The following is a 22,895-nucleotide window of genomic DNA, read 5'->3' on the forward strand; positions in this document are numbered from 1 at the left end:
AGCACTGTGTATGTGGGCTCATTTTCTAAATATTATACAATTTTAATATGATCTATCATAATCACCATTCAAATTATTCGCAGCTTTGTAATTTCCTGCAGCAGTGACAGATCGCTGCCCGGGACTTTTATTATGAAGGGCTGGAGTTGACAGTGAGTTGTACACCAGCACAGCTTTAGTGAAGGTAGTCAAATAACCTTTCATTCGGTGCATGTTTGTTTTGTTTGATCGCTATCAGATTTCAGTTACCAATATCGTGAGTTTCTTAAATATTATTTCTTTTTTTTTTTGCGTTTTGAGAGAGCGTATTTAAGCCGGTCGTTTTCGGAAAGCATTGCTAGCCATCCAAGCTAATTTACAGCTGTTATGTTTTTGTTAGTGTCCTACGATATCTGTATAAATAAAATTTGACCCAAAGTATGATTTTAAATGATATGTTTATTTCCCCATACAATATAAATGCCAAAGGTAAATGCAAAGATTTAACCTTTTTAAAAAAATGCCTTGTTTATAAGCCGGGGATGGGTATGTTGTTGACACCAAACTTAGAGAAGTCGTTTCTATTGCTGTTCTGTCTTTATGGACTAACGTTAGAGTTGTTTTTATTCAGTGTAGCTTACAGATTTGTTTTCACGTACAGCTGGTCTGTAGATTGAAGGATGGAGACCAGTGGAAAACCCTCGACAGCACAGATTGTGTTGCTGGCCACTAGCTCGGCTCTGACTGCCGTCTTATACACCATATACAAGAGGAAGTCGAGCCATGTAGCGAAGTTACGGGTAACCAAACACCCCTTGGGCATTTCTTTTCATGACCCTATCGCTAGAAGAATTAGATCATACTTAAGCGTGTTGTTTAACAGGATGCCAAGAAGATGCCGTTAAATCCAAATCTCAAAACTATCCTTGATGAAGCTCCAGGAAAATGTGTTCCTTATGCAGTGATTGAAGGTATGGCTTTTGCAGTAAAGCTAGTGTTGCGCTTTGCTGATGTCGATGCAGTAACGATTCAATACTGTGTTTGTTTAGGTGTTGTGCGCTCAGTGAAGGAGACCTTGAACAGTCAGTTTGTAGGCAACTGTAAAGGAGTTATTGAGAGGTTAACCCTAAAAGAGAAGAAGATGGTGTGGAATCGAACAACACATATATGGTACAATATCATTTATACATACACTTTTTTTTTATTTGAGCTTTCTAAAGAAATTTATTCATGGCCACATTTTTTTATTTACACTTTATTTACATTTTTTAAGTGTATTTGATGTACAGTTATTGGAATATGTGTGTTTGTGTGTAGTTTCTAATAATTACAATTATTTATTATGTAGGGTTCATATCAAATATTTCTTGTAACATTTTCATAAATACTTTGAATTACATCTGTAAACTATGTTACGCTTTATTTAAACTTTTAGTTGTATTTAATTGTAATTATTTTAATTGTTTAATATTAATTATTACATTAATATAAAGTAAAATATAAATATTTAAAGTGTGCTTTATTTAAATATATAAATATACTTAGTATCTAAATAAGTATTGGATTAAAATTAAATTTTAAATACATTAAATGCACTTTATTAAATTTTATAATACTGTAATGTAATTGCATATATATATATATATATATATATATATATATATATATATATATATATATATATACAGTCATGATTAATCACATCCAAAATACAGGGTTTTGTTTACTTAATATATGTGTGCTGTTTATTAATTATATATATATATATATATATATATATATATATATATATTAATATGCATACATTTAAGGAAAATATGTTACATGTATGCATAAATACATATGTATATATGTTTTCTATTTAAATATATACATATAAATATTTTCTAAATATATTTTGTGTATTAATATATACATAATAAGTACACACACACGCATCATGCAAACAAAACCTTTTATTTTGGATGCCATTAATTACAATTAATCATTTGACAGCACTAGTTTAAATAGAGTATGCGTTAAATATTTATTTTCATCTAAAATATTTATCATAATATATAGTTTAACAATTACCCTTCATTTACATTTTTATTATGTTTATTTAAATATTTAATGTTTACTGTTTGAATGATTTCCTGTATAATTTCTAACGATGATATACTTTTCACTTTCAGTAACTGTCTATACCTTATTTAATTTGCTAATGCATCTTTCTTTTAGGAATGACTGTGAAAAGGTCATCCACCAACGCACCAACACCGTGCCCTTTGACCTCGCCCCGCACGACGACACCATTCCCACAACAGTGCGCGTGGTCCGGCCGCTCGACGCCGCCGAGCTGGATCTGGAGACCACCTACGAGAACTTTCACCCTTCTCAGCAGTCTCTGACCAACGTCATCGGGCACTTCATCAGCGGCGAGCGCCCGCAAGGCATCCAGGAGACCGAAGAAATGCTGCGTCTGGGTGCCAGCATGACAGGAGTAGGTGAGCTGGTGCTGGACAACAACCTGGTTCGTCTTCAACCCCCTAAACAGGGCCTGCGCTACTTCCTCAGCCGGCTGGACCACGACACGCTCCTGAACAAGCAAGAGGGTCGCCTGCGCGTCTGGAGGGTCTTGACGGTGCTGTTTGGTCTGACCGCCTGCGCCACGCTCTTCTACCTGCTGTGGCGGCAGTACGTGCTGCGGAAGGAGCGCAGGAAAGAGCGCAGCCTGCTGGACGAGTACAGGAAGTGGCAGAGCAAGCGTTTGCAGGAGCTCCACCTGGCCGAGGAGGATCTGTCGCCTACCTCATGCACAATATGCTTGAATCGTGAGCGCTCGTGCGTGTTTCTGGAGTGCGGTCACGTGTGTGCCTGTGAGGAGTGCTACAGGGCCCTGCCCGAGCCCAAGAAGTGTCCCATCTGTAGGGCTACGATAGACAGGATTGTCCCTCTGTATAACAGCTAGAGGCCTGATTATAAATACGTAGTATGCAATTACTTTGAAACGAGGCACTTTGGGTGTGAGCACTGCGTTCCATGCCGTGTCATATCAGCTACTATAATCCAAATAGAACATTCTTCCAGTTTAAGTTGTTTTTTTTTGTGTGTGTTTTATTGATTGATCACACTGTTGACAATCTCCCGCTTGTGGCTGCGTGAACTGAAATTAAATACCAGTTATTATTTCGTCCCAAATCAAAACAAAAAAATGATAAAGAACATTTTCTTTAATAAAAAATTTAAATCAGCCCGTTTTTGTACTATTACTTTTTTTTCTTTGCATTGTGACAATTTTTTAATGAAAAATAAGCACATTTTTCATGGTAATTTACGTTATATTCTCATTATTTTAATACTTTATTAAATGAAAAGCTTCTGTAATACGAACATTTCTGTTTTTCAAAAATATATATATTTTTATGCTTTACACTTATTTACAATTAAAATATAAATCAATAAAAATGTAAATTGTTTTTGCATTTCAATAGTGAATGAGTTATGATGAGGAATGTACTTGAATGTTGCAATGCTTAAAGGTCATACATTTTTTTTCTTCATTTTGTTTTTGTATGCAAAATAAATAAATTAAAAAATAAATAAATTTTTCTTGTTAAATTTCGATTTGCTAATGTAAAGACTTTTTCACTTGATGGTTAGTGGTGCCCTTTCGTTAATTTTATTTAATTTTGTTTTATTTATGTTTTTTTTTTAATTTGTCACTGTTGGGTTTTTGCTCTTCATATATTAAAAATTCTACTCTGAAGTTTTAATCTGAATTATAAAATGGGATCCTCTAAATTCCAGGAAAAAAAAAAAATTGAATATGAAACATTTGGTTTGATATTAGTTATGCATAATTCTGCACAGTAATAAAAGTCAGTAAAATAAAATTATACCACTAAATATTTAGAAATATAGAAACTGATGGTTTCCTAATTAATCTTGAAAGGCCACAATGAAGGTGCTAGTTCAAACCGCCTTTCAGATATATAACTATATCTTTAAACACTAAGGTACACCGGAAAACACAAAGTGAAATGCCGGTGGTGTGTATTAAAAGCTGTATTCATACATTCTCTAAATGTTTTGCAGCAAGTCAAGGAAAGCTTTTTGTGCTAAAGAGTGCTAAAAAAAGAGGAAGGTGAATCACACAGCAGAAGATATATTGCATATTAATTGCTTAAATGACCTTTTCGCAGTTTTCCACATTTGCATTTTTCATCTTTTTATTGTTTATGCTATTTGTGGTCACTCTCCCAATCACACACAAGAAAGTCAGTCACTTGCTTCAATGCCAAACACACAGCCATCACGGAAATACAGCACTGGTCTTATTCTCATGTAACGCTACAATTAAACCGCTTAGGTTATTTGAAAGCATAATGATGATTATAATAGGGATGTGGTTTATAAGGAATATACTACAAGATACATTACTATTCAAAGGAGCTTTTCTTCAAGGCTGCATTAAACCAGTCTCATCTCTAAAGACTTGGTTATGAAGTGCTGTGGGATGTTATTTTATTTATTATGTTTTTTATTTATTTTTTGGCATAAATGGGACTGTCTAAATTGCGGTGAAAAACTATTACTTCGATATCATTTATGTGTATGGTATAAATGTTATTATTGAACGATTAAAAAACATAAGCGTTTCTCTGCATTTGCATTAATTGCCCATGGAAAAAAAATAGTACTACTGCATCTGACCAATAGATGGAGCTAAATACCTTTCTGTCACTACAGTCCCACTTTAATCTTGGAGGATGACTTTGGTTTAAGTACTGAGATAACCATCAGCATAATACATTAAACTATAATGAATGTGAATATGACTTTGAATAAACAAAGTAAACTCTTCTTTTAATGTTACAGTAAAAACATAAACTGCACATGTACGTAAATAATACACTTGTATATACTTGTTCGTGTATCATTTTTTATTTTATTGTTTGTTAACCGTTTAAAAAATGTTTTTGGAGGAACAATCATTGGTTTTAATAGCTAAGCTATTGTTTCTCAAAAGAAAGAGTCATTGAAACGAATCCCGAGCCGTCTCCTGTTGACTTCAACATTAGCATTAGCGTTTTAACATTAGCATATTAACATTAGCATATTAACCGCCTACTTGTTGCATGCAGACCGGGGAAAAAAATGATTTTCGAGTCGGTCTGATTGAAAATGCATATTCATTCTTTGCCATTAGGTGCCGCTGAAATCGATTCAATGAATCGTTGAAAGAATAATTTGGGAGGCGTTGGACAACGCATATTATAATAAAACAAAAAACGTTTCTGGACCTTGCATGCATGTCAACCTGTTGTTGGGGAGGAAAATATAACATTCAAACCTTAATATAAACTAAAATATAAACCTTTGATAATCTAAAATAGGGGCATGTAAGAAATGTCTACATGGGTTTTGCTTAAAGGCAAAATTGTGATTAGATCATGAATTTAAAAGGAATAGTTCACCCAAAAGTAACAGTTCACTCAACTTTAAGCCAGTCAAAGATATAGATGAGTTTAAACAGATATGGAGAAATGTAGAAATTGTATGGAATGGGTGAAGTGAATAAAATCCTGTATAAAACTGTGAAAGGAGACCTTGTCTCTCCACATTACAAGACGTTAATTGATTACATGTGGTTCATATTCATGTTTTTATAAGCTGTTCGGACTCTTCGTGACTCTTCGGATCTTCATTTTTGGGTGAACCCATGCGCGATTCGACCCCACAGCCAGCCGCCCATACGCTCAATAAAATAAAGTCGGGAATCAACCCCAGCGTCTTTCACCGCTAAGCCACGGAACCCGCGCTCAAAGCCACGGGCTCGACGAGCTCCCGGGTGGCGGTGGCGGTGAGTCACGAATCGAGCCCCGTGGGATTCAAACCCACATCCTTTCGGACGTCTTTAACCAGTAAACCGCGGCACCCAAGCGCTGCGGGCGGTGAGGTGGAGGAGGGGATGGAGTGACGTCTCTCCGCTCTCTGAGGATCCGCGCGTGTTTTTGCATCGCGCTTCTGTTTTGCATCTACATCAGTTTTTCCGAGCGACTCCTGCCCATCGCCTGTAAGTAACCACGGGAGAAGTGAAAGTGACTCCCGTGGCATGAAGGTAAAACGCAGCCGCATCTGATCGTGACCGCGAGGTTCTCTCTCTCTCTCTCTCTCTCTCTCTCTCTCTCTCTCGCCGTTCGTCCGCGGAACCCTCGCTCGTCGGTTATCGATCCTTCCCGTTATCTCTTCATCGGTTATTGCGAACGGGATCATGTCAGAAGTGCTGCCCTACGAAGAGAACATCTCTCACTATGGCGACGATGGGGACGAAGAGCAGATATCCCTCACCTGTCGTCTGCAGAACAACAGCAGTAACTTCTTCAGTTCTGGGCAGAACAAGCGAGCTCCGAAACTCGGACAGATCGGACGCAGCAAGAGAGGTGCGAAAAACACTCGTTTTCCTTGTTTTTTTTCTAGTCCTAAAATATAGATTAATGCTGTCGTATTCTGAAAACTAATTAATGATTCTTACTAACGCCTTACTAATACCTTTGATATGATAGCGATGCCTTAAATATGCAAATATATGGCATCACGTGATGATGTCAGCGTGATGCGTTTGCACTTACTTTTGCCTGCTCGTGAGTTCATATGAGTTTGAGACACTTTTTCATTTTAAACGAGTAATGCAGTATATATATATATATATATATATATATATATATATATATATATATATATATATATATATATATATATATAATGGTATATAATATATAATGGTAATGTGGTATATATATATATATATATATATATATATATATATATATATATATATATATATATATATATATATATAATCATTAATATATATAGTGATGTTACATTTCAGCCAATTAAACTAATTTATATATATATATATATATATATATATATATATATATATATATATATAAATTATATATATATATAAATTAGTTTATGGCTGAAATGTAACATCACTTAATGATTATATATATATATATATATATATATATATATATATATATATATATATATATATATATATATATATATATATATGTTTTATTAGATATGTATATATATAACAAAATATAAATATTATTTTTATAAATAATAAAACATGCAAAACCATCTTAGATTATAGTGGTTTTTATAGTACTTTTATCTATCTATCTATCTATCTATCTATCTATCTATCTATCTATCTATCTATCTATCTATCTATCATTCTTTTGTTCTATCTATCATTCTATCATTCTTTTGTTCTATCTATCTATCTCTCTCTCTCTCGCTCTCTCTCTCTCTCTCTCTCTCTCTCTCTCTCTCTCTCTCTCTCTCTCTCTATATATATATAGATTCACTGCAAAAAAAAGCAATCAAAATCACTATAATCTAAGCTGATTTGCTGTTTATTTAACAATAAATAAATAAATTAATTATTAGGTTTAAAAATAATGGGTTCGTCAACCAATCTTAATAAACTGGTAACTTTTTGCCATTCAAATGAATATTTTTTTTGTCCGATTCTTGCGCTTCAGCCTTGCCGTTCGTTCAAGGGCATCACGTTTGACCCCGGCGCCCCTTGTGATCTCTTTTTCAGTGGTCATAGAAGATGACAGAATTGATGAAGTCCTGAACAACACGGCAGAGAAGTCATCGGCGGGAGTGTAACGCGAAAGGACCTTGTTGAAGCGGCAGGAAAACGTGGGTTCTGTGCATTCTGCATCGAAGGCACTTTGCAGTCCCTCTTAGTATGGGTTGAGTTACACGGTGCGGCAGCAGGCGAGGAGAACGTCCCTGCTGCGGGCATCCAAATGGAGGAAGCGGGGGTCTGTCTGCTTTCTCTCTTTAAGGGCATGTTTCATATCCCTTCTTATAAAGTGACATCCTACACTGGACAAACAAGTCCTATGTTGTTTAATACATGTGGAGTTGGTCTGTAGTGGTCCAGATTCAGTTTATATTGTGAGAGGAATGCATTGATATCACAAGCACAAATCTGGCAACCTTCGTTCTTTATTTTGCTGTGAGACTGAGCACTTGGTTTCTCCGTATCTTTTTTGTGCACAATGAAAGTGTTTTTCACTATCCTCAATATCCTAATTATGATCTCTTGGATACGTTTTTTTATTTTGATCTTTTGCAGAAATGACAGACTGAACAAATGTTTTTTTTTTATAGGACGAGACAGGAAAGACTACTTTTTTAAAATAAATTGCATATTGTCATTTTTTTTGATGTGGCTGCAAACTGCCTGCTTAGCCTGAGTTCAAAAGCTTATTTTTATAATCAAAGAGCTATTTCTGAAAAGAAAAAAAATGCTTATTTGGGTTATAGTCGTAGCACTTTCAAACGTGGTTGTCACAACTCTCAGTTAAATGGATTTTGATCACTTCTGTGCCAAAATATGCCAGTCGACTTGTGTTTCCGTTCACCCGAGTAATGTGAAGTTTTCCAGGCCTGCCTCTCATATATGTTTCAGGGCTTTTTTAACTGTTTTTTTTGGTTTTGTTTTGCATGAGACGGGCACAAACGCCTCCTTCTGTGGCAGTGATTTACTAATATATTTACAGTAACGTTGCTCTGAATGACAAACCTCAGACTCTTGAATATCGTGTATGTTGCACTTCTCTATACTGTTAAACAGGGCTATATTTGCAATGAAATGTATGACCAATAAAATGTGATTATACAACAGAACTCCGCCACCCTCCCCGTACACCATGTGAAATTTCTTTGATGGAGATGAAGCTTCGACCTTGATTTCTTCTTTTATCAATCATGATGTGGAGCTTTTCTAAAATAAATGCTTTCTCATAAAAACAGGCCTGCTTTCAGAGTTGCCAGGTCAGTAGCGAGGAATGCATTTCGGTTGTTTAACATGAAGCATGTGCTTCAGTCTCTTAAAATGTATATTATATGTTCAATACAAGTGTAAAAGAAAATAAACAATGACTCTGGCCAAGAAAGTGTATAATGATTGCTCAATAAAAGTGTATTAAAACAAGTAACTGTAGTAAAGTGTTAACATTCAGTTTCTAAAGATAACTTTTAAATTTAAACTATGTTAGCATGACTTTCTACTATTCTAATAACTATTATCAGGATCATATGAAGCATGTAAACCCGGTAAAGGATAAATGAAGCTCCACCTACAGGAACTGCACATATATTTCATGAGTAAAAAAAAAGTTGCAATGCTTAAAAGAGATGATGAGGAAAACGATGAGGATGATGATGATTAGCTTTGCAGAATTAATGCATACTACCATATAAAAGTTTGAGGTCAGAAAGGTCAAATATTTTTTTTCAGCAAGGACACATTAAATTGACCAAACACTGTTTTCAACACTGATTATAATTGGAAATAAAAACATAAATAAAATTTTAAAACATATTAAATGTTACATTTGATATATAAAATATGAAACATATACAAATATAAAAGATTTGATTTGTTTTAAATTGTAGTAATAATAGTTAACGCATCAAATAAATGCAGCCTTGGTGAGCATAGGAGAAGTCTTAAGGTCCTTGCACACTGAGTCTGACATTTTTGCTCGTATTTGTCATTTTTTCCATATCTAAATGCTTGCCAAGGACTTGAAAATGCAGACGATGGATGAAAGTTACTTAGGCATTGTGTAGGCCTTAGATGTGATTGACACAATGTGTTTTTTAATATGAAAACATTTTCTCTTGGATCTCGAACTTTTTTTTTATGGTAATGAAACATTTTACATTTTCACTTTAATCTCTGGATTATCATTCCTTATAGATTTGAGTTTCTTTGTTCCTATAGAAGCATAATCAGATTCATCCACACAACAATGGCCAACCAATCAAACCTACAGATCGTTGAGTTTGCTGAGCCACTAATTCCAGATTCTGCTGAAAGCATCTAGTAGTTCTTTCTTACTGTATACCAGCACATTAGGACCCCGTATGAGCAGGTGATCACGTGAGAGAAAAGTCACGACAGTTCATTCTCCCTTTACGTTTAAAAGATTAAGTGGCACTATTTGGACAGCATAAAAAGTGGGTGTACTTACTCAGTCATAACATTTCCAAACCATCCTTTTTAGTCAAATGAGCGATTTAAAGGGGCGGACTGGCCCCATGAAACCTGGCCCCTCCCTCCTAGATACCTGGCAGATAATTTGTCCCGCTGCCCTACTTTTTATCACCAATATTATTGCCTGCAGAAGACACTAAACTGAATGCGCCATTCAATAACAAAACGCCAAAAAAGTAATAAAATACTGTATTATTAAAAATAATAAATGACGAATCGCTTAGTTACTAGTTACTGGCTGCTAGTTAAAACGATGCCAAAAGATCCCTACATGTCTACGTGGTTCCATAAAGAACCTTTAACATCTGAAGAAACTTTCTGTTTCACAAAAGGTCTTTGTGGCTAAAGACGGTTCTGTAGATTATAGGTAAGAAAAAGATGGTTCAAACCTTTGAACGAATGGTTCTTTCCGGCACCACTGCAAAGAACCTTTTTAAGCACCTTTATTTTTTGAGAGTGTAACCACAAGTTAACAATGGCTCTCCTGCAGCGTTTCACCACGGCATTTGTAGTAAAACTCTGGTTATACAAACGGCAATCAATGCCACAGGCATAACAGGCCTAATAATACCATGGTTATTTTACTTATGACAAAACATGACCCATGATAATGCAAAAACATGTTCAGTGTTAAGGTTGTTTTGTATATATATACGTTCAAGATGTAGCTATTATTGTACTAATTTTGATATTTAGGCAAGATAAAAAAATATCACATGGTTCTAATGTAATACTTTTTGATGTAATACTTTTTTTTCTAAAATAAATGTATGCCATGTGCAAATAAATGGCAATGAGGTGGTTGCTTTGCAACATGGAGATGTATGTATTACAGATACATGCACATGACGGACAGGGAGATGTCAGGGAAAATTAAGAGATTATAAGAACAACGGAAGTTCAAGAGATAGCCTTTTTTGGCCGATTTTTTACCTTTTTTGCCAATTGCAACCAGTTTTGCCTAGGGATTTAAACATTTTTTCACATTCGTTGTAGATGTGAGGAATCGTCTGGATGAGCGCGAGATTTCCCGGCCTGAAATTTTGTCCCAGTCCGCCCCTGGTAGGCGGAGAAATCTATGAAGAAAGTAAAGTACTCAATGTCTTTGTGCTGTTTTGAAAGTCTGTGCAGTAACCGCTCTCTCTCTCTCCCACATTGCTGAACTCTCTCTGTGGTCAGAAGTGAGCTGAACGCACTTAGAAAGCACTAGAACGAGTTGTTTTTTTTTACTTTCATTTTTATTTTAAACTGTGTGAGTGCGAGAGGAGCAAGAATGCGATGTTCCTTCTCTTAACGTGCCCTCATAACACATTATGCTGTTGAAATGGTTTACTTGTAAACCTACACTTGTACACTTGTACTTGTACAAATCTACACACCCTCTAGAAGTCTGAGATCTGCTAGCGAGCGACGCCTCATGGTACCATCTCAAAGAGGCTCAAAATCACTCTCCAGAACTTTCTCGTTCTCTGTTCCTGGCTGGTGGAACGATCTTCCCGTACATATCCGAATGCTGGATCTCTGTCAATCTTTAAGAAACTGCTGAAAACTCACATCTTTCAGCAATACCTGACCTCACATAAAAAAAAAAAAAAAAAAAAATAAAAAAAAAAAAAAAAAAAAAATACTCTCTCACTCTCACTGTCTCTGTCTCTCTTCTTATCCCCTTGTTTATTCCTTCCCTTCTGGCATGTACTAATTTGAACACTCCCTGTGACTGGGTGTTATAAGCACTTACACTGTCTGTTTGTCTCTCTAAAAAAATGAATCAGTTGTACTCTCAATTGTAAGTCGCTTTGGATAAAAGCGTCTGCAAAATGACTAAATGTAAATGTAAATGTAAATGTAAACACGTTCTAGTTTTCACTGCACCGAATCAGTCAGTGGAGTCAGAGCTGTTGTGCGTATTACAATTTCTGTAAAATAGGTGGAAAAAGCATACAAGAAAGCCATAACATAATCTTTAAGATACACATATATTGGAAAATAAAGTGTAATTTGTTGTAAAATAAATCTTTGCAAAACAAATTATCTACATTTATGATCAACTTAGGTTTAAAGTAGCTACATTTAAAAATAGTATTAAAATTATACTATATATACACTATATACATTATGTACATGTAAAAGAATCTACTAATCAATTTTGAAAATATATGTGTCAGTGTAAGGCATATACATTTAATCATTATTAATAGGCTACTTTATTATTATATTTTTTATTTTAATAAGATTTTTTGTTAATATTTCCAGGCACAACAAGATTAAGAGCGTAATTTTTATAAAAGTCTGCCATTGTGTAGATTCCTTTGCAGGAGAAGACCAAATGTCTCTGATTAAGTGATTGAAGTGTTTAGTTGTTGGATGTGATTAAGATGTGCCCATTACTGATCTGCATAATTTTAAATATTCACGCAAATTGTTTGTGATCCAGCATCATCTACAGAAGTTTGGCAGCTGAAGTTTACAGTCTGCTCCAGGGTTGCCAGGTTTTTGCAGAAAAAAATGCCCAATTGCTAGCCCAATCCCTTTTCAGGGGGGATTCTCGGTTTCCGGTAGGGTAAAATACACAGTTTTTGTGGGGTTCCCCTGATAAAAGTCACATTCCAGGTGGCTAAATATCACATTATTGGGGTCGCTTCAGTCCGCAGACATGAAAAACATCCAGAGGAAATAGAGTTAAAGCAGACCAATTTTACTGTAAAACTTCATACTTGGCAACACTGGTCTGCTCGTCACTCCACGGAAGAGAGGGCGGGGTCAGCAGAGTTAATTAGCATTTAAAGCTACATGGTCTAGAATGGCTTGACAAAAACAGAGCTGATCTTGACAGGGTAAAGGTTTTTTACCTTTTATATTTTTTAACCAAAGTAAAGTTACAGACTTTTCATAATGATCCTAAAGAACTTTTGGAAAATGGGCATCCGTTTTGACCCACTTAATTAATTACATTGCAGTGCACCTCACAGCACCTATTGAAGAATAACAGAAAAAGAATATACATCTAGGGACAAAAACAGGGGGCAAAAAATGTGTTATGGTGTGCTGGCATCTCATTAGAGATCCAGCAGATGATGCAGAGCAGAGCGTGGATCTGCTTCTCCTTCACTATTCTGTCCACTCTGTACACACAGCAGTGCTTCCATGGCAACAGATGCGCTCTGCGTTGTCCTGGAGCAGCGATGTGAGCAAAAGCCCCAATTGGTGCCTTTTCTCTATGCAAATAAAACAGCTTTGCATCAAAGCCATGTGTTTTATTATTCCCCACTTAAGCTGGCGAGCTCCAAATGCTACCGTTCTCGAGAGCCACACGGTTCGGGTGAAATCTTTTGTTGTTGTGCTTTGCTAACTGTGTCACTATATCTTAAAAAAAAAAACTAAATCCCACTCTTACTCACCTTTATGTCGTTTGAATTGTTTTCTTTTCCACTAGAATCAATTACTTGGGCTGTTAAAGGAATAGTTCGCCCAGAAAGGAAAATCCTGTCATCATTCACTCGCCCTCGAGTGGTTTCAAACCTGTATGAATTTCGTTGTTCTGCCGAATACAAAGGAGGATATTTTGAAGAAAGTTTGTAACCAGCTGTTCTGCGCAGAACAACGAAATTCATACAGGTTTGAAACCACTCGAGGGCGAGTGAATGATGACAGGATTTAAATTTTTGGGGCGAACTATTCCTTTAAGCTCTAAAATGAAAAATACTCATATGACATGTGTGCAATTTTCTAGATTCTGTGTCTAGATTTTGTGTAGATATTTTTTGCTTGATTTTCTCATACTATGTGATTTTTCAAATTCACCACCTCACATAAATCAATTGATTCACATAAGGTGTTGCACTGATAAAATATTGTAATTTTATATATGAAGCTCAGTTGAATAAAAAAAGTTGAAGGACTTGAAGATTAAAACGGACATATCACATTACGGATTCATGTTTCATGTAGGTATTTATGTGTAAATAAAATAAATAAAAAGTTTAACGGAGAACCAGAAGCAAAACCAACAGTTTTGCGATTTATTTTGACTGTGGTGTACACTATACTGACAAACGTCTTTTAGTCTAGCGTTTCACCATCTCGACAGTATCAAATGCTGTCGGCCATTTTTGTAGTTTGCATGACTTTGTCCTCCATCTTGGAGCTTTGCTGAAGAGTAGGTTTTTCTGTTAATATCGACTTGACCTCTGCATCCCCATGTGGACATTATATTTTAGGGAATTTCTCTGAGACTCAGAGACACCTCAAGAGGACACTGGGACTAGCTTGCTTATTGCAAATGAACAGGGAAATGAATTACATTTTAGTATTGTATGAAATATTATATATTATTATTATGAAAGTCTTATTACTCCTATTATTACACTTCTTTTTTAATTACATGTTGCCCCAAAAACACGTAAATTAGAACTATGTAAATTAGACTTATTACAAATTATAGATGAAGTGTACATGATGAGAAAACCTGTTTATGACCATTTTATACACATTGTGCAAAGAGAAAAATGGTATATCAAATCATCAAATCATTCTGCTATAACTTAGTTGAGAATCATATTTTGGTAAAAAAAAAAAGCATGAAAATTAAAAACGTATTGATGAATTTAAAAATCAATTGCTTTTGCCTATGTATGTTTATTTCTGTCTTTTTATTTGTTTTTATTTTTTTTAGTTTTGATGTCCTCATCTGTGGACGTAGCATAACTTATGGATGAAATATGTTTTGCTCATTTTTTAACATAATTTTTAATTGCTCTAAACATTGTAAAGATGAAAAAATATCTTGGGTCTTAAGAGTTTAAAGCAATAGCATGATGTAAAAATAGAAAATATAGCATTTAGTTCACATGGATTATACATTTATGGTGCTTTTAAGCATTAGGCCTACCTTTTTATTATTATTTCAGATCTCTGCAGCATCATGAATGGCTTTTCATCTTCACCTTCTTCAGAAGGAAGAAAATCATAGGTTTAGCAACATGAGGGTGAGTAAACTGTTTCTCGAACAACTTTAAAGAGTCCACATGAAGTACATTTTTTGCTCTCTGGAGACTTGCCGTTTACTTAACTGCCATATATCTTTCACTATCAGGTACTTATGTAAAGGTTAAATTCTGCTTGGTTGCAAGGCATCATGCCACTAATTACAGTAAAAGACTGATTTCGCTTTGGGACCATGTTTATCTGAAAGTTCCACAATGGTTGCTATGGAAATGTGTGCTGAGAAGGGAAGTTGTCCTAGTTAGCGCACCGCTTGTGTTGGCAGTGATCCGTAGGAGGCTTGAGAACGATGCTCCTGTCTTATCATTAATTCTCCTTGATGCATTTCCAACAACAGAGCAGGTCATCGCACGATGACTAGATTGCTATTGTGATAAAAATCATCATTTTCCCATTTGCCTCTGAGAGGGTTGCGCAGTTAAACGCTCTCCGCCCACTCTACAGAACGTTTGCTCACCTCTGCGCTTCTTTAAAATGGTAAAATGTCAATGATCCAATTGTAATGTCAGATATTTGCAAATGTGCCCGTTTGAACTATAACCAGGCACCGATGTGACACCAAGCCGCGGGACATCTTGACATGGGAAAACTGTTTGGCTGAAAATAACAGGAAAAAACATGTCAGGGTTGGCATCTTCAGCAATATACTTAAGAAACAGATAATGCTATTGGTTCGAGATGAGCTTAAAAGCTGTTTCTTCGCTAAAGCCAAGACGGTATTGTTTCAGATTTCATGCATCTTTGCTCTATGGCAATAAAAATGAATGTGAAACAGATTATTTCCATCACATTTAATTGGTTTCTTGAAACACACTGATTAGCATTTTGAAATTTAATTACCCCCGAAAGTAAAAAGCACACCATTCATCATTCATATAGCAAAAATACTATGGGATGAGTTATGGACTGAACTTTAATAGTGGGTTTATATGTATTTGGTGGGCGCTTGATAAAAATCTTGCACAAATTTATTGTAATTCATCTAATCTACTATTAAGGCTAAAATTCTCCAAATGTGATAGCCTCGTAAGGGTTAAAACTATGAAGCCAAAACAAAATTTATTTCAAAATCCAAGCTGAAAATTATTTTAGATGTCAGAGGTTGAGCAATTTATGAGCAGGCAAGATTGCATTTGTTCAGACAGAAGGTCCATTGATTCACACTAATGCTTCTATATGTGCTTGATTGAAACCTGACATAATAACCCTGTCTTCTTTAATCTATATAACCGAGTCGTTTTGCACAGAAATATTTCAAAATATTACTTACACACAGTCACACAGGTGAGATTGCCCGGAAACTGTGAATCTGAGAATTACGGACAGTAAGTCAAAAGTCATTTGTTCCTAGAGAAACCTGTAAGAGCCTCAGCTCATCATCATTAGGACGAAAACAGGCTTCATCTTTGAAGAGCGCACAGTATGTGGCTGTAATTGGCTTTGGGAGACACGTGTTTTAGCAATAGTGCAGGCAGAGAATGAAAGAAGAATTTAATTCATTATGTCCAGTGGCTTCATGGATCCCTGATTCAATTCGAGAGGTATTTTTTTAAAGGCAGTAAAAGGGTGAGTCACTCCCATCAGCACATACGCCGTGTCATAATTAGATCTGATTCACAACTCAATCAACAATCATTAGGAGAGTCCGTGTCAAGCTTATCGTTCAGATCAAAGTCAGGGATGTCACGGACACTAATGAGTCTCTGAAAAACACATACTGAGGGAAAAGAACTTAAGAAAGAGTATGAAAAAAATCGAGTTGAAAGGTCAAAGAAGCTTTAACAAATAATTATTTCATTTTTATTAAAGACCAGTTTACTGTATAGTGAAATAGTGACTACATACTAAATTTACTACTAATAAAGACATTTCGAAATTAGTGCAATTTAAACTAAAATTACAATTAAAATATGTAAATAAAATATTTTAAAGTAAATGCTAAGTAATAGCAAAAAAATGTTCAGTTTGCTAGTAAATTTCACAATTAATTGCAAAGAAACTTCAAAAACATAGGTTTTAAATAAAAAAACTGAAACAATATTTTATTGTATCGTATAATGTTTTATTGGGCATACTTCAATTACAAATTTTTTTTTTTTATTTAGAAATAATATGTTTTTTTTACAGAAATGATAGCAAATAAAAAAAACTAAATAAATACATACATATATACACACCCCAAACCAATTCAGTTTAGTAATTTAATTTAATTTAGTAAATAACTCCTACCTAGCAACACCTGAGTTTTCTTAGCAACGGACGAATTATAAGTCATTTACGTTCCACCGCATGGTTCCTGTCCTAAATGACAATGAAAACAATGAAAAAACAACTCAACAGTGTTCAGATATTACTATTCTATTCACTCAACCGTAAAGGACTCCTCATCTGCGCTCACCTCTGCTTCATGTGCATTTAATGCACACATTTCTGGAAAATCAGTGTGTGTTTGTCACTCCGTCCCCTCGGATCCTCTGATAACACATGCTGACATACTCTTGGCATGATAGCTGTGAAACAGGGCAGCAAAACATGGATTGCCAGCACTGTTGCCATAGTAACCCCACAGCCTCTCACGCTTCAGAGGCCGCCTGTGCTGGGAAGAAGATGAGGCCGTGTTTATTTTTTTTATCATGGCTCAGTGAGTCTCCCACACAAAGCATGAAGCATGCGTCTCGCAGACATGTTTTCCGTGAGCGACAGTGACTTTTCAGCCTCCGTGTCTTTATTTTGACTTTCCGTGACGGATACCGTAATGTTGTCATGCTAGAGCCAGATGCGTTTCTCCGTTTCCTTGCGCAGTCGTGTGTTATATAAAGGTCTTTTGTTATGTAATTTTGCTCTACCAAAAAAGTTTACAGCCCTAGAGTCAGAGTTTGTCATGAGAAAAGGTCATGAAAGTCTTTGCTGTGGAGCTGCTATTTACAAATCTGAACACTGACAGGGCATTTGGGAGATATAAGTTATTGCAAAACCTAGTCTGCTGCCTACAGAGGCAGTATTTTAAGAAAGCATAGGTGCATTCGTGATTGTAAGTTTGTTGGTAGGCAACTTTATGCATTTTCTTTTAGATAATTGTAAATATACACCATTGCCCTCAGTGAGCTCAGCATATATTATACAACGTTTTTATGTTAATGAATGCTATTTGTCACAAATTGGCTCTCGAATGACATGAAATCTAAAAATTAAGAAAGTTTCAACTGTAAAATGTTTCATAAATATGCTTTTTTGCGTATCTTATAAATGCTGCTGTTCAAATAAGTCAAGACCCATTAAGGTTGTCTAGTTTTTCGAAGCAGTTTCAAAGTAGCATCCCAAATAATGATGACATTTTTTTTTCATAAAATACATTTTAATAGTAATAATTAAATTATGTATGTAGCCTATGTATTTATTTCATTTATTTATTTTGCAATTTTAATTATTTTTGTGGGGCCAGAATGTAAGACATCATTTTATTTATAAATATTTTATTAACAGTAAATAAATGAATAAAATCGATATAAATATGCATATATTATGTATATTATTAGCAAATGTACCCCAAGAAAATAATACATACACACACATAATTTGAATATAGAATATAGAACTGTATGATGATCTTTTCGGAAAAATCTGTATGAGCTCTACTCATTTCTTGCCCATTTTTTTAAACAAATTTGCTCCAGCCAAATTATACACAGAGATCCAGTGGACAGCAGTGTTCAGGTCATGCAGCAGATTTTCAATAAGATTCTGAGCTCTTTTTTCCAGGCTATTCTTCTATTATTTTTTTTCTTTGTCCTTCAGGTCATTGTCCTGCTGGAAAGTGGATCGTCTCGAATCGATGTGCTGAGTGAAACTTGTTCTAGAGGATTAAAGACCATACAGACTTTTCAATACCGCTGTTTAAAATCGGACAATAAATGCTGCCACTATTTAGGATAGTGTTACCTAACTGTCGACTACATGCTGCGCTTGATACTTTTCATTTTCAGGCCAAAGAGCTCAACTTTTGTATCGGCTTTAGTTTTCTCAGATGGCTTTTTGCAAACTCTTTCCGCCTACCCGCAGGTCTGCATGCCGTAAACCTGTTTGCCACTTTGGAGCTGCACCAACTTGCCGAGCTAAGATGAGAATCACATGAAACTGCAGTTTGCTACAGAGTCTCTGACATCTGTATCTTTAGTTCCTCTTGTTCTAAAACCAACGCAGCTCTTAGAGGGAAGCTCGGCGCTCCTATCTGAAATACTGTTCCCTTTTTTATCCGCTGTCTTCTGTGATTGACTGTGATTTGCTGTTCAGGTCAAAACCCCTGCTCTTTGACTCTTTATCTTCTGTTCAGCCCATGTCTGCACCTCATGTCTCTTATTCGTGCTGTTCATCCTGCTGTGGATGCCTGAAGTGGTACCATTTCCCTCTTATTTTTTGCCCGCTGTGACCTTGTTAGTTGCCATGGTGCTCACCACATTTCTTTTTCACACAGCACCTGCTACACTCTGTATGCTACTGCAGACTATACGTCGGCTAAGTCCAGTTCTCGCCAACCAACCAACCTATGCAAAAATGTGAATTAGAATGAATGAATTTCATTTTTGTTTTTGTATCCAGTTTACTATTCCCATAAGAGCAGCTGAAGGTCTGAAATTCATGGCAACGTTCACTGGCCAAGGTCCGCCAATGAGGCCATTTGACTGACATGTCAAACAACCAGCCACAGTAACAGACCAGCATGTAAAAGTCTGTGCCACAAAATTTTTATATCTTACATACTTTTGAAAATCCAGCGTTTAGTTGATCCTAAAAAGCACTTGCCTCTTTCGCGAGGAGGTTTGGCGTCATGGCATCTTTGTGTCTTTTGTGCCATAAGCATCAGATTTTAATGTGTTATCTTAATTATGAACGCACTGATTTGTAGTGCAAACAGTTTGCCATTTACTTTGCTATTCTACTCATTATTTCCCAACAGCTGCTAATGAAACGAAAGTCTCGCACATAAGGTGATTAGAATTATGTATGGCCCCAAAATAATTGTGTCCTATATTTGCGACTATGGGTTTTGATTTTAAAATGTTTTGTAAAGTGATTTTTCTTTGTCGCCGAGGCTGATGGAAGCACAGCCAATAGCATTCGAGCGATCTGGTGAAATGCCGTTAACTGCTAAAACTAAAATAAACTCATTTTGAATGATTATATTTACTTAATAAAAAAGTATAAGTATAATTACATGTATTTGAAATACATTTATTTCATGCTAAGTATATTACAAATACATAGTTCTCAATAAAATGCCCTGTAATTGTACTATTAGTGTACTGAATCGATATACTTCAATGATAAACTGGAAAAAATTATTTTGTATTTTTGTTTTTAATTCCAGTTAAGTCCAGTTAGAGACATACTTGTCTAGTATATTTTTTTGTGTCTAAAGTATACTTTTGCAAGTATACTTTAGGTACACTTTAAATATTTTGCATTTTAAACGATATTACACGATCCTCATTAAAATGCACTTTAGGCTTATTAATGAGAAATGTGCATTGTGGAAGTTCAATTGAAATCAGTAGGTCGAGTTATTTGTCAAATAAATATGTTATTTTTACTAGGGCAATGCATTAAATAAAGACATAATTATTTTTCCTGCACATACTTAATGAGCATTTTTGTATTACATTTCAGCGCACTTGTTTTTATAACCATAAAGCGTTTCTGTGAATCATTTTTAACAAAAAGACTTTAAATAAGAAGTTCACATTTTATCCAAACGGTAAGCAGTAGTATCATCTAACACCTGCAACAACAAACTGCATCAATCATTTACAGCTGACTGGAAACTCCCCTTCAGACATCTTGTGTTTTCTTGCATTGTCTACAATAAACACAATCAGACTGCTAAATGAATAATAGTCTATCAAATATCATGAAGCATTCTTGAAAAGCATATTTTACTGACACTTGATCCTCAGCTACTGCAGGAGCAAAGCCCGATGTATTCATTTGTGAGTCCAACATGATTAATTTAGAGCTGCCACCTGCCTGTGGCCCATCTGATCAGTCAGACATTCATCTGTGTTAATGCACTGCCACAGCTCAGGCTCACGAGAGACAATTGAAAAACAGGCTTCACAGATACAGACAGGCTGTTATTTAAATATGGGGTAGCTGGAAAGAACCCTTATAGTTATGCATTACCTGAAAACTACAGTGTAAAACTTAAATACATGATAAACAAATATGCCCTCATTTTATTCAGTATGGTTCAGATATTTAGTTTTACAGTTTCGCTACTTAGCAGACCTGGAGCTAGTCTCAGCCTCAGGCGGCACACCCACAAACCGCCCACAAACCATTCCTCAACCATCTGATCGTGTTGCACACGAAAATAAAAAGAATCTCTCAAAACGTCAAGCTTCAAGCTTCTTCGGCTGAACACTTGATTTCTGAATTCTGGTCGCTCCTTTCAATGCATTTGCAAATGGAGACCGAGGCCTTAAGACTGCAAAAAAAGACAAACTCTATACAAAGCTTAATCAAGTGTTATGTTATACTGAATTTGAAGTTGATAGCTTTGTGCATGTTGAACGGACAAACAGAAATTGAATTTGTTACTCTTCTTCCAGTGGACTCATAATCACAAGAGAATGGTTCATTCAGAATTGTGTAAATCGGATGAAGTGTCTGACTCAAAAGACTTGATTCAACAGAAATGATTCACTAATGAATCAGACACCCCTGCTTCTCAGTGAGAAGATCTAGAGCTGGTGTCAGTATTAACATCTTCATACAAAGCTGTCATATTATTTCAGGAGCCACTTTTATGGTATTTTAGTTTTATGTTGCAGTCTTCATTCATGAAATTTATAAATATTATGGCAAGTAAATACGTATGAAAATATACGTATTTCTTTTGTGTTTATACATGTTTGGAACAGCATGAGGGTAAGTATTTTGAGTCCATGATTTATTTTTAAAAAAGAGGTGAGGATCGTCTTCAGAAGGTCATACATGTGTGAATACAAACCCTAAAGTTAAAAGGATAATTCACCCAAAAATGAAAACTCATTTACTCAACCTCCACTTGACATAAGCCATTGATTTCTATTGTATTTTCCATACTATGGAAGTCAATGGTTTCCGTAAACTTTTACGGACCAACGTTCTTTAAAATATCTTCTTTTGTGCCCAACAGAAGAACAAAACTCTTACAAGGTTGGAATAACTTGAGGTTGAATAAATGATGACAGAATCATCAATAACAACAAAAAAAACCTCACAATACTCTCTAGGCATATTTTGAAGCATGGTATTACTCGTGATATTGATCATGAGTTGGATTAAGCTGGTCCTGAGCAGGAGCTTAAAGCCGGCTGTTGGGTTTAAAACATACCTAACCATTACATCCTGTTTTTTCAACTGATTTTTTTATCTTTAGAAAGATATAACGTTAACTGAAAAAGTTTTCTTAACCTAAGGGGTTTGTTTCAGCTGGCCACTAAAAAAATCTATAAAAGGCAGACGAGAAAACGGTACGGTTTAATCTGAAACAAATCCTCCATGTAAGCGAAATTGCACTTTATCTGTGGTTCACAACTTTTCACCTCAAATTACATCACTATTATATGACTGCTTGATCAAAATGTCCTTTGGATCAAATGGGCAAATAAAATATCTCCATTTCATTGGGGTCATAACCCATGCGAATGTTTCCACAAAGACTCGAGACATAGAAAAGGGCTCTTCAAAGAGTTACTCAAAAAGGCTTTAGCTCTAGCACATGAAATGGTTGCCTAGAAACAAGATAAAAATTTCAATAGCATATCCATTTAGAGATAATGCTGTTTGCTAG

General features: G+C 35.4%; 2 protein-coding genes across 5 annotated transcripts; both read left to right on the plus strand.

The window, feature by feature from the left end:
• The first annotated feature begins 113 nt into the window (after nucleotides 1-113).
• Nucleotides 114-3,212, plus strand: mul1b (mitochondrial E3 ubiquitin protein ligase 1b). 4 transcript variants are annotated; one of them, XM_043223997.1, is made up of 5 exons: nucleotides 114-184; nucleotides 611-779; nucleotides 863-950; nucleotides 1,029-1,149; nucleotides 2,200-3,212. In XM_043223997.1, the coding sequence occupies exons 2-5, from the start codon at nucleotides 660-662 to the stop codon at nucleotides 2,927-2,929; spliced, it is 1,059 nt and encodes a 352-aa protein (XP_043079932.1). In that variant the 5' UTR covers nucleotides 114-184; nucleotides 611-659; the 3' UTR covers nucleotides 2,930-3,212. The 4 variants fall into 4 exon arrangements, with proteins under 4 accessions (XP_043079932.1, XP_043079931.1, XP_043079929.1 ...); XM_043223996.1 differs by having other exon boundaries at nucleotides 121-256; nucleotides 641-779; XM_043223994.1 differs by having other exon boundaries at nucleotides 121-184; nucleotides 641-779.
• Nucleotides 3,213-5,781: 2,569 nt separating this feature from the next.
• On the plus strand, nucleotides 5,782-8,995 carry camk2n1b (calcium/calmodulin-dependent protein kinase II inhibitor 1b). The gene is made up of 2 exons (XM_043224120.1): nucleotides 5,782-6,404; nucleotides 7,589-8,995. Exons 1-2 carry the CDS (start codon nucleotides 6,236-6,238, stop codon nucleotides 7,657-7,659), a joined length of 240 nt encoding a protein of 79 aa, XP_043080055.1. The 5' UTR covers nucleotides 5,782-6,235; the 3' UTR covers nucleotides 7,660-8,995.
• Nucleotides 8,996-22,895: the final 13,900 nt, after the last annotated feature.

This window comes from Puntigrus tetrazona, chromosome 23, assembly GCF_018831695.1.
Source record: "Puntigrus tetrazona isolate hp1 chromosome 23, ASM1883169v1, whole genome shotgun sequence".
NCBI classification, from domain to species: domain Eukaryota; kingdom Metazoa; phylum Chordata; class Actinopteri; order Cypriniformes; family Cyprinidae; genus Puntigrus; species Puntigrus tetrazona.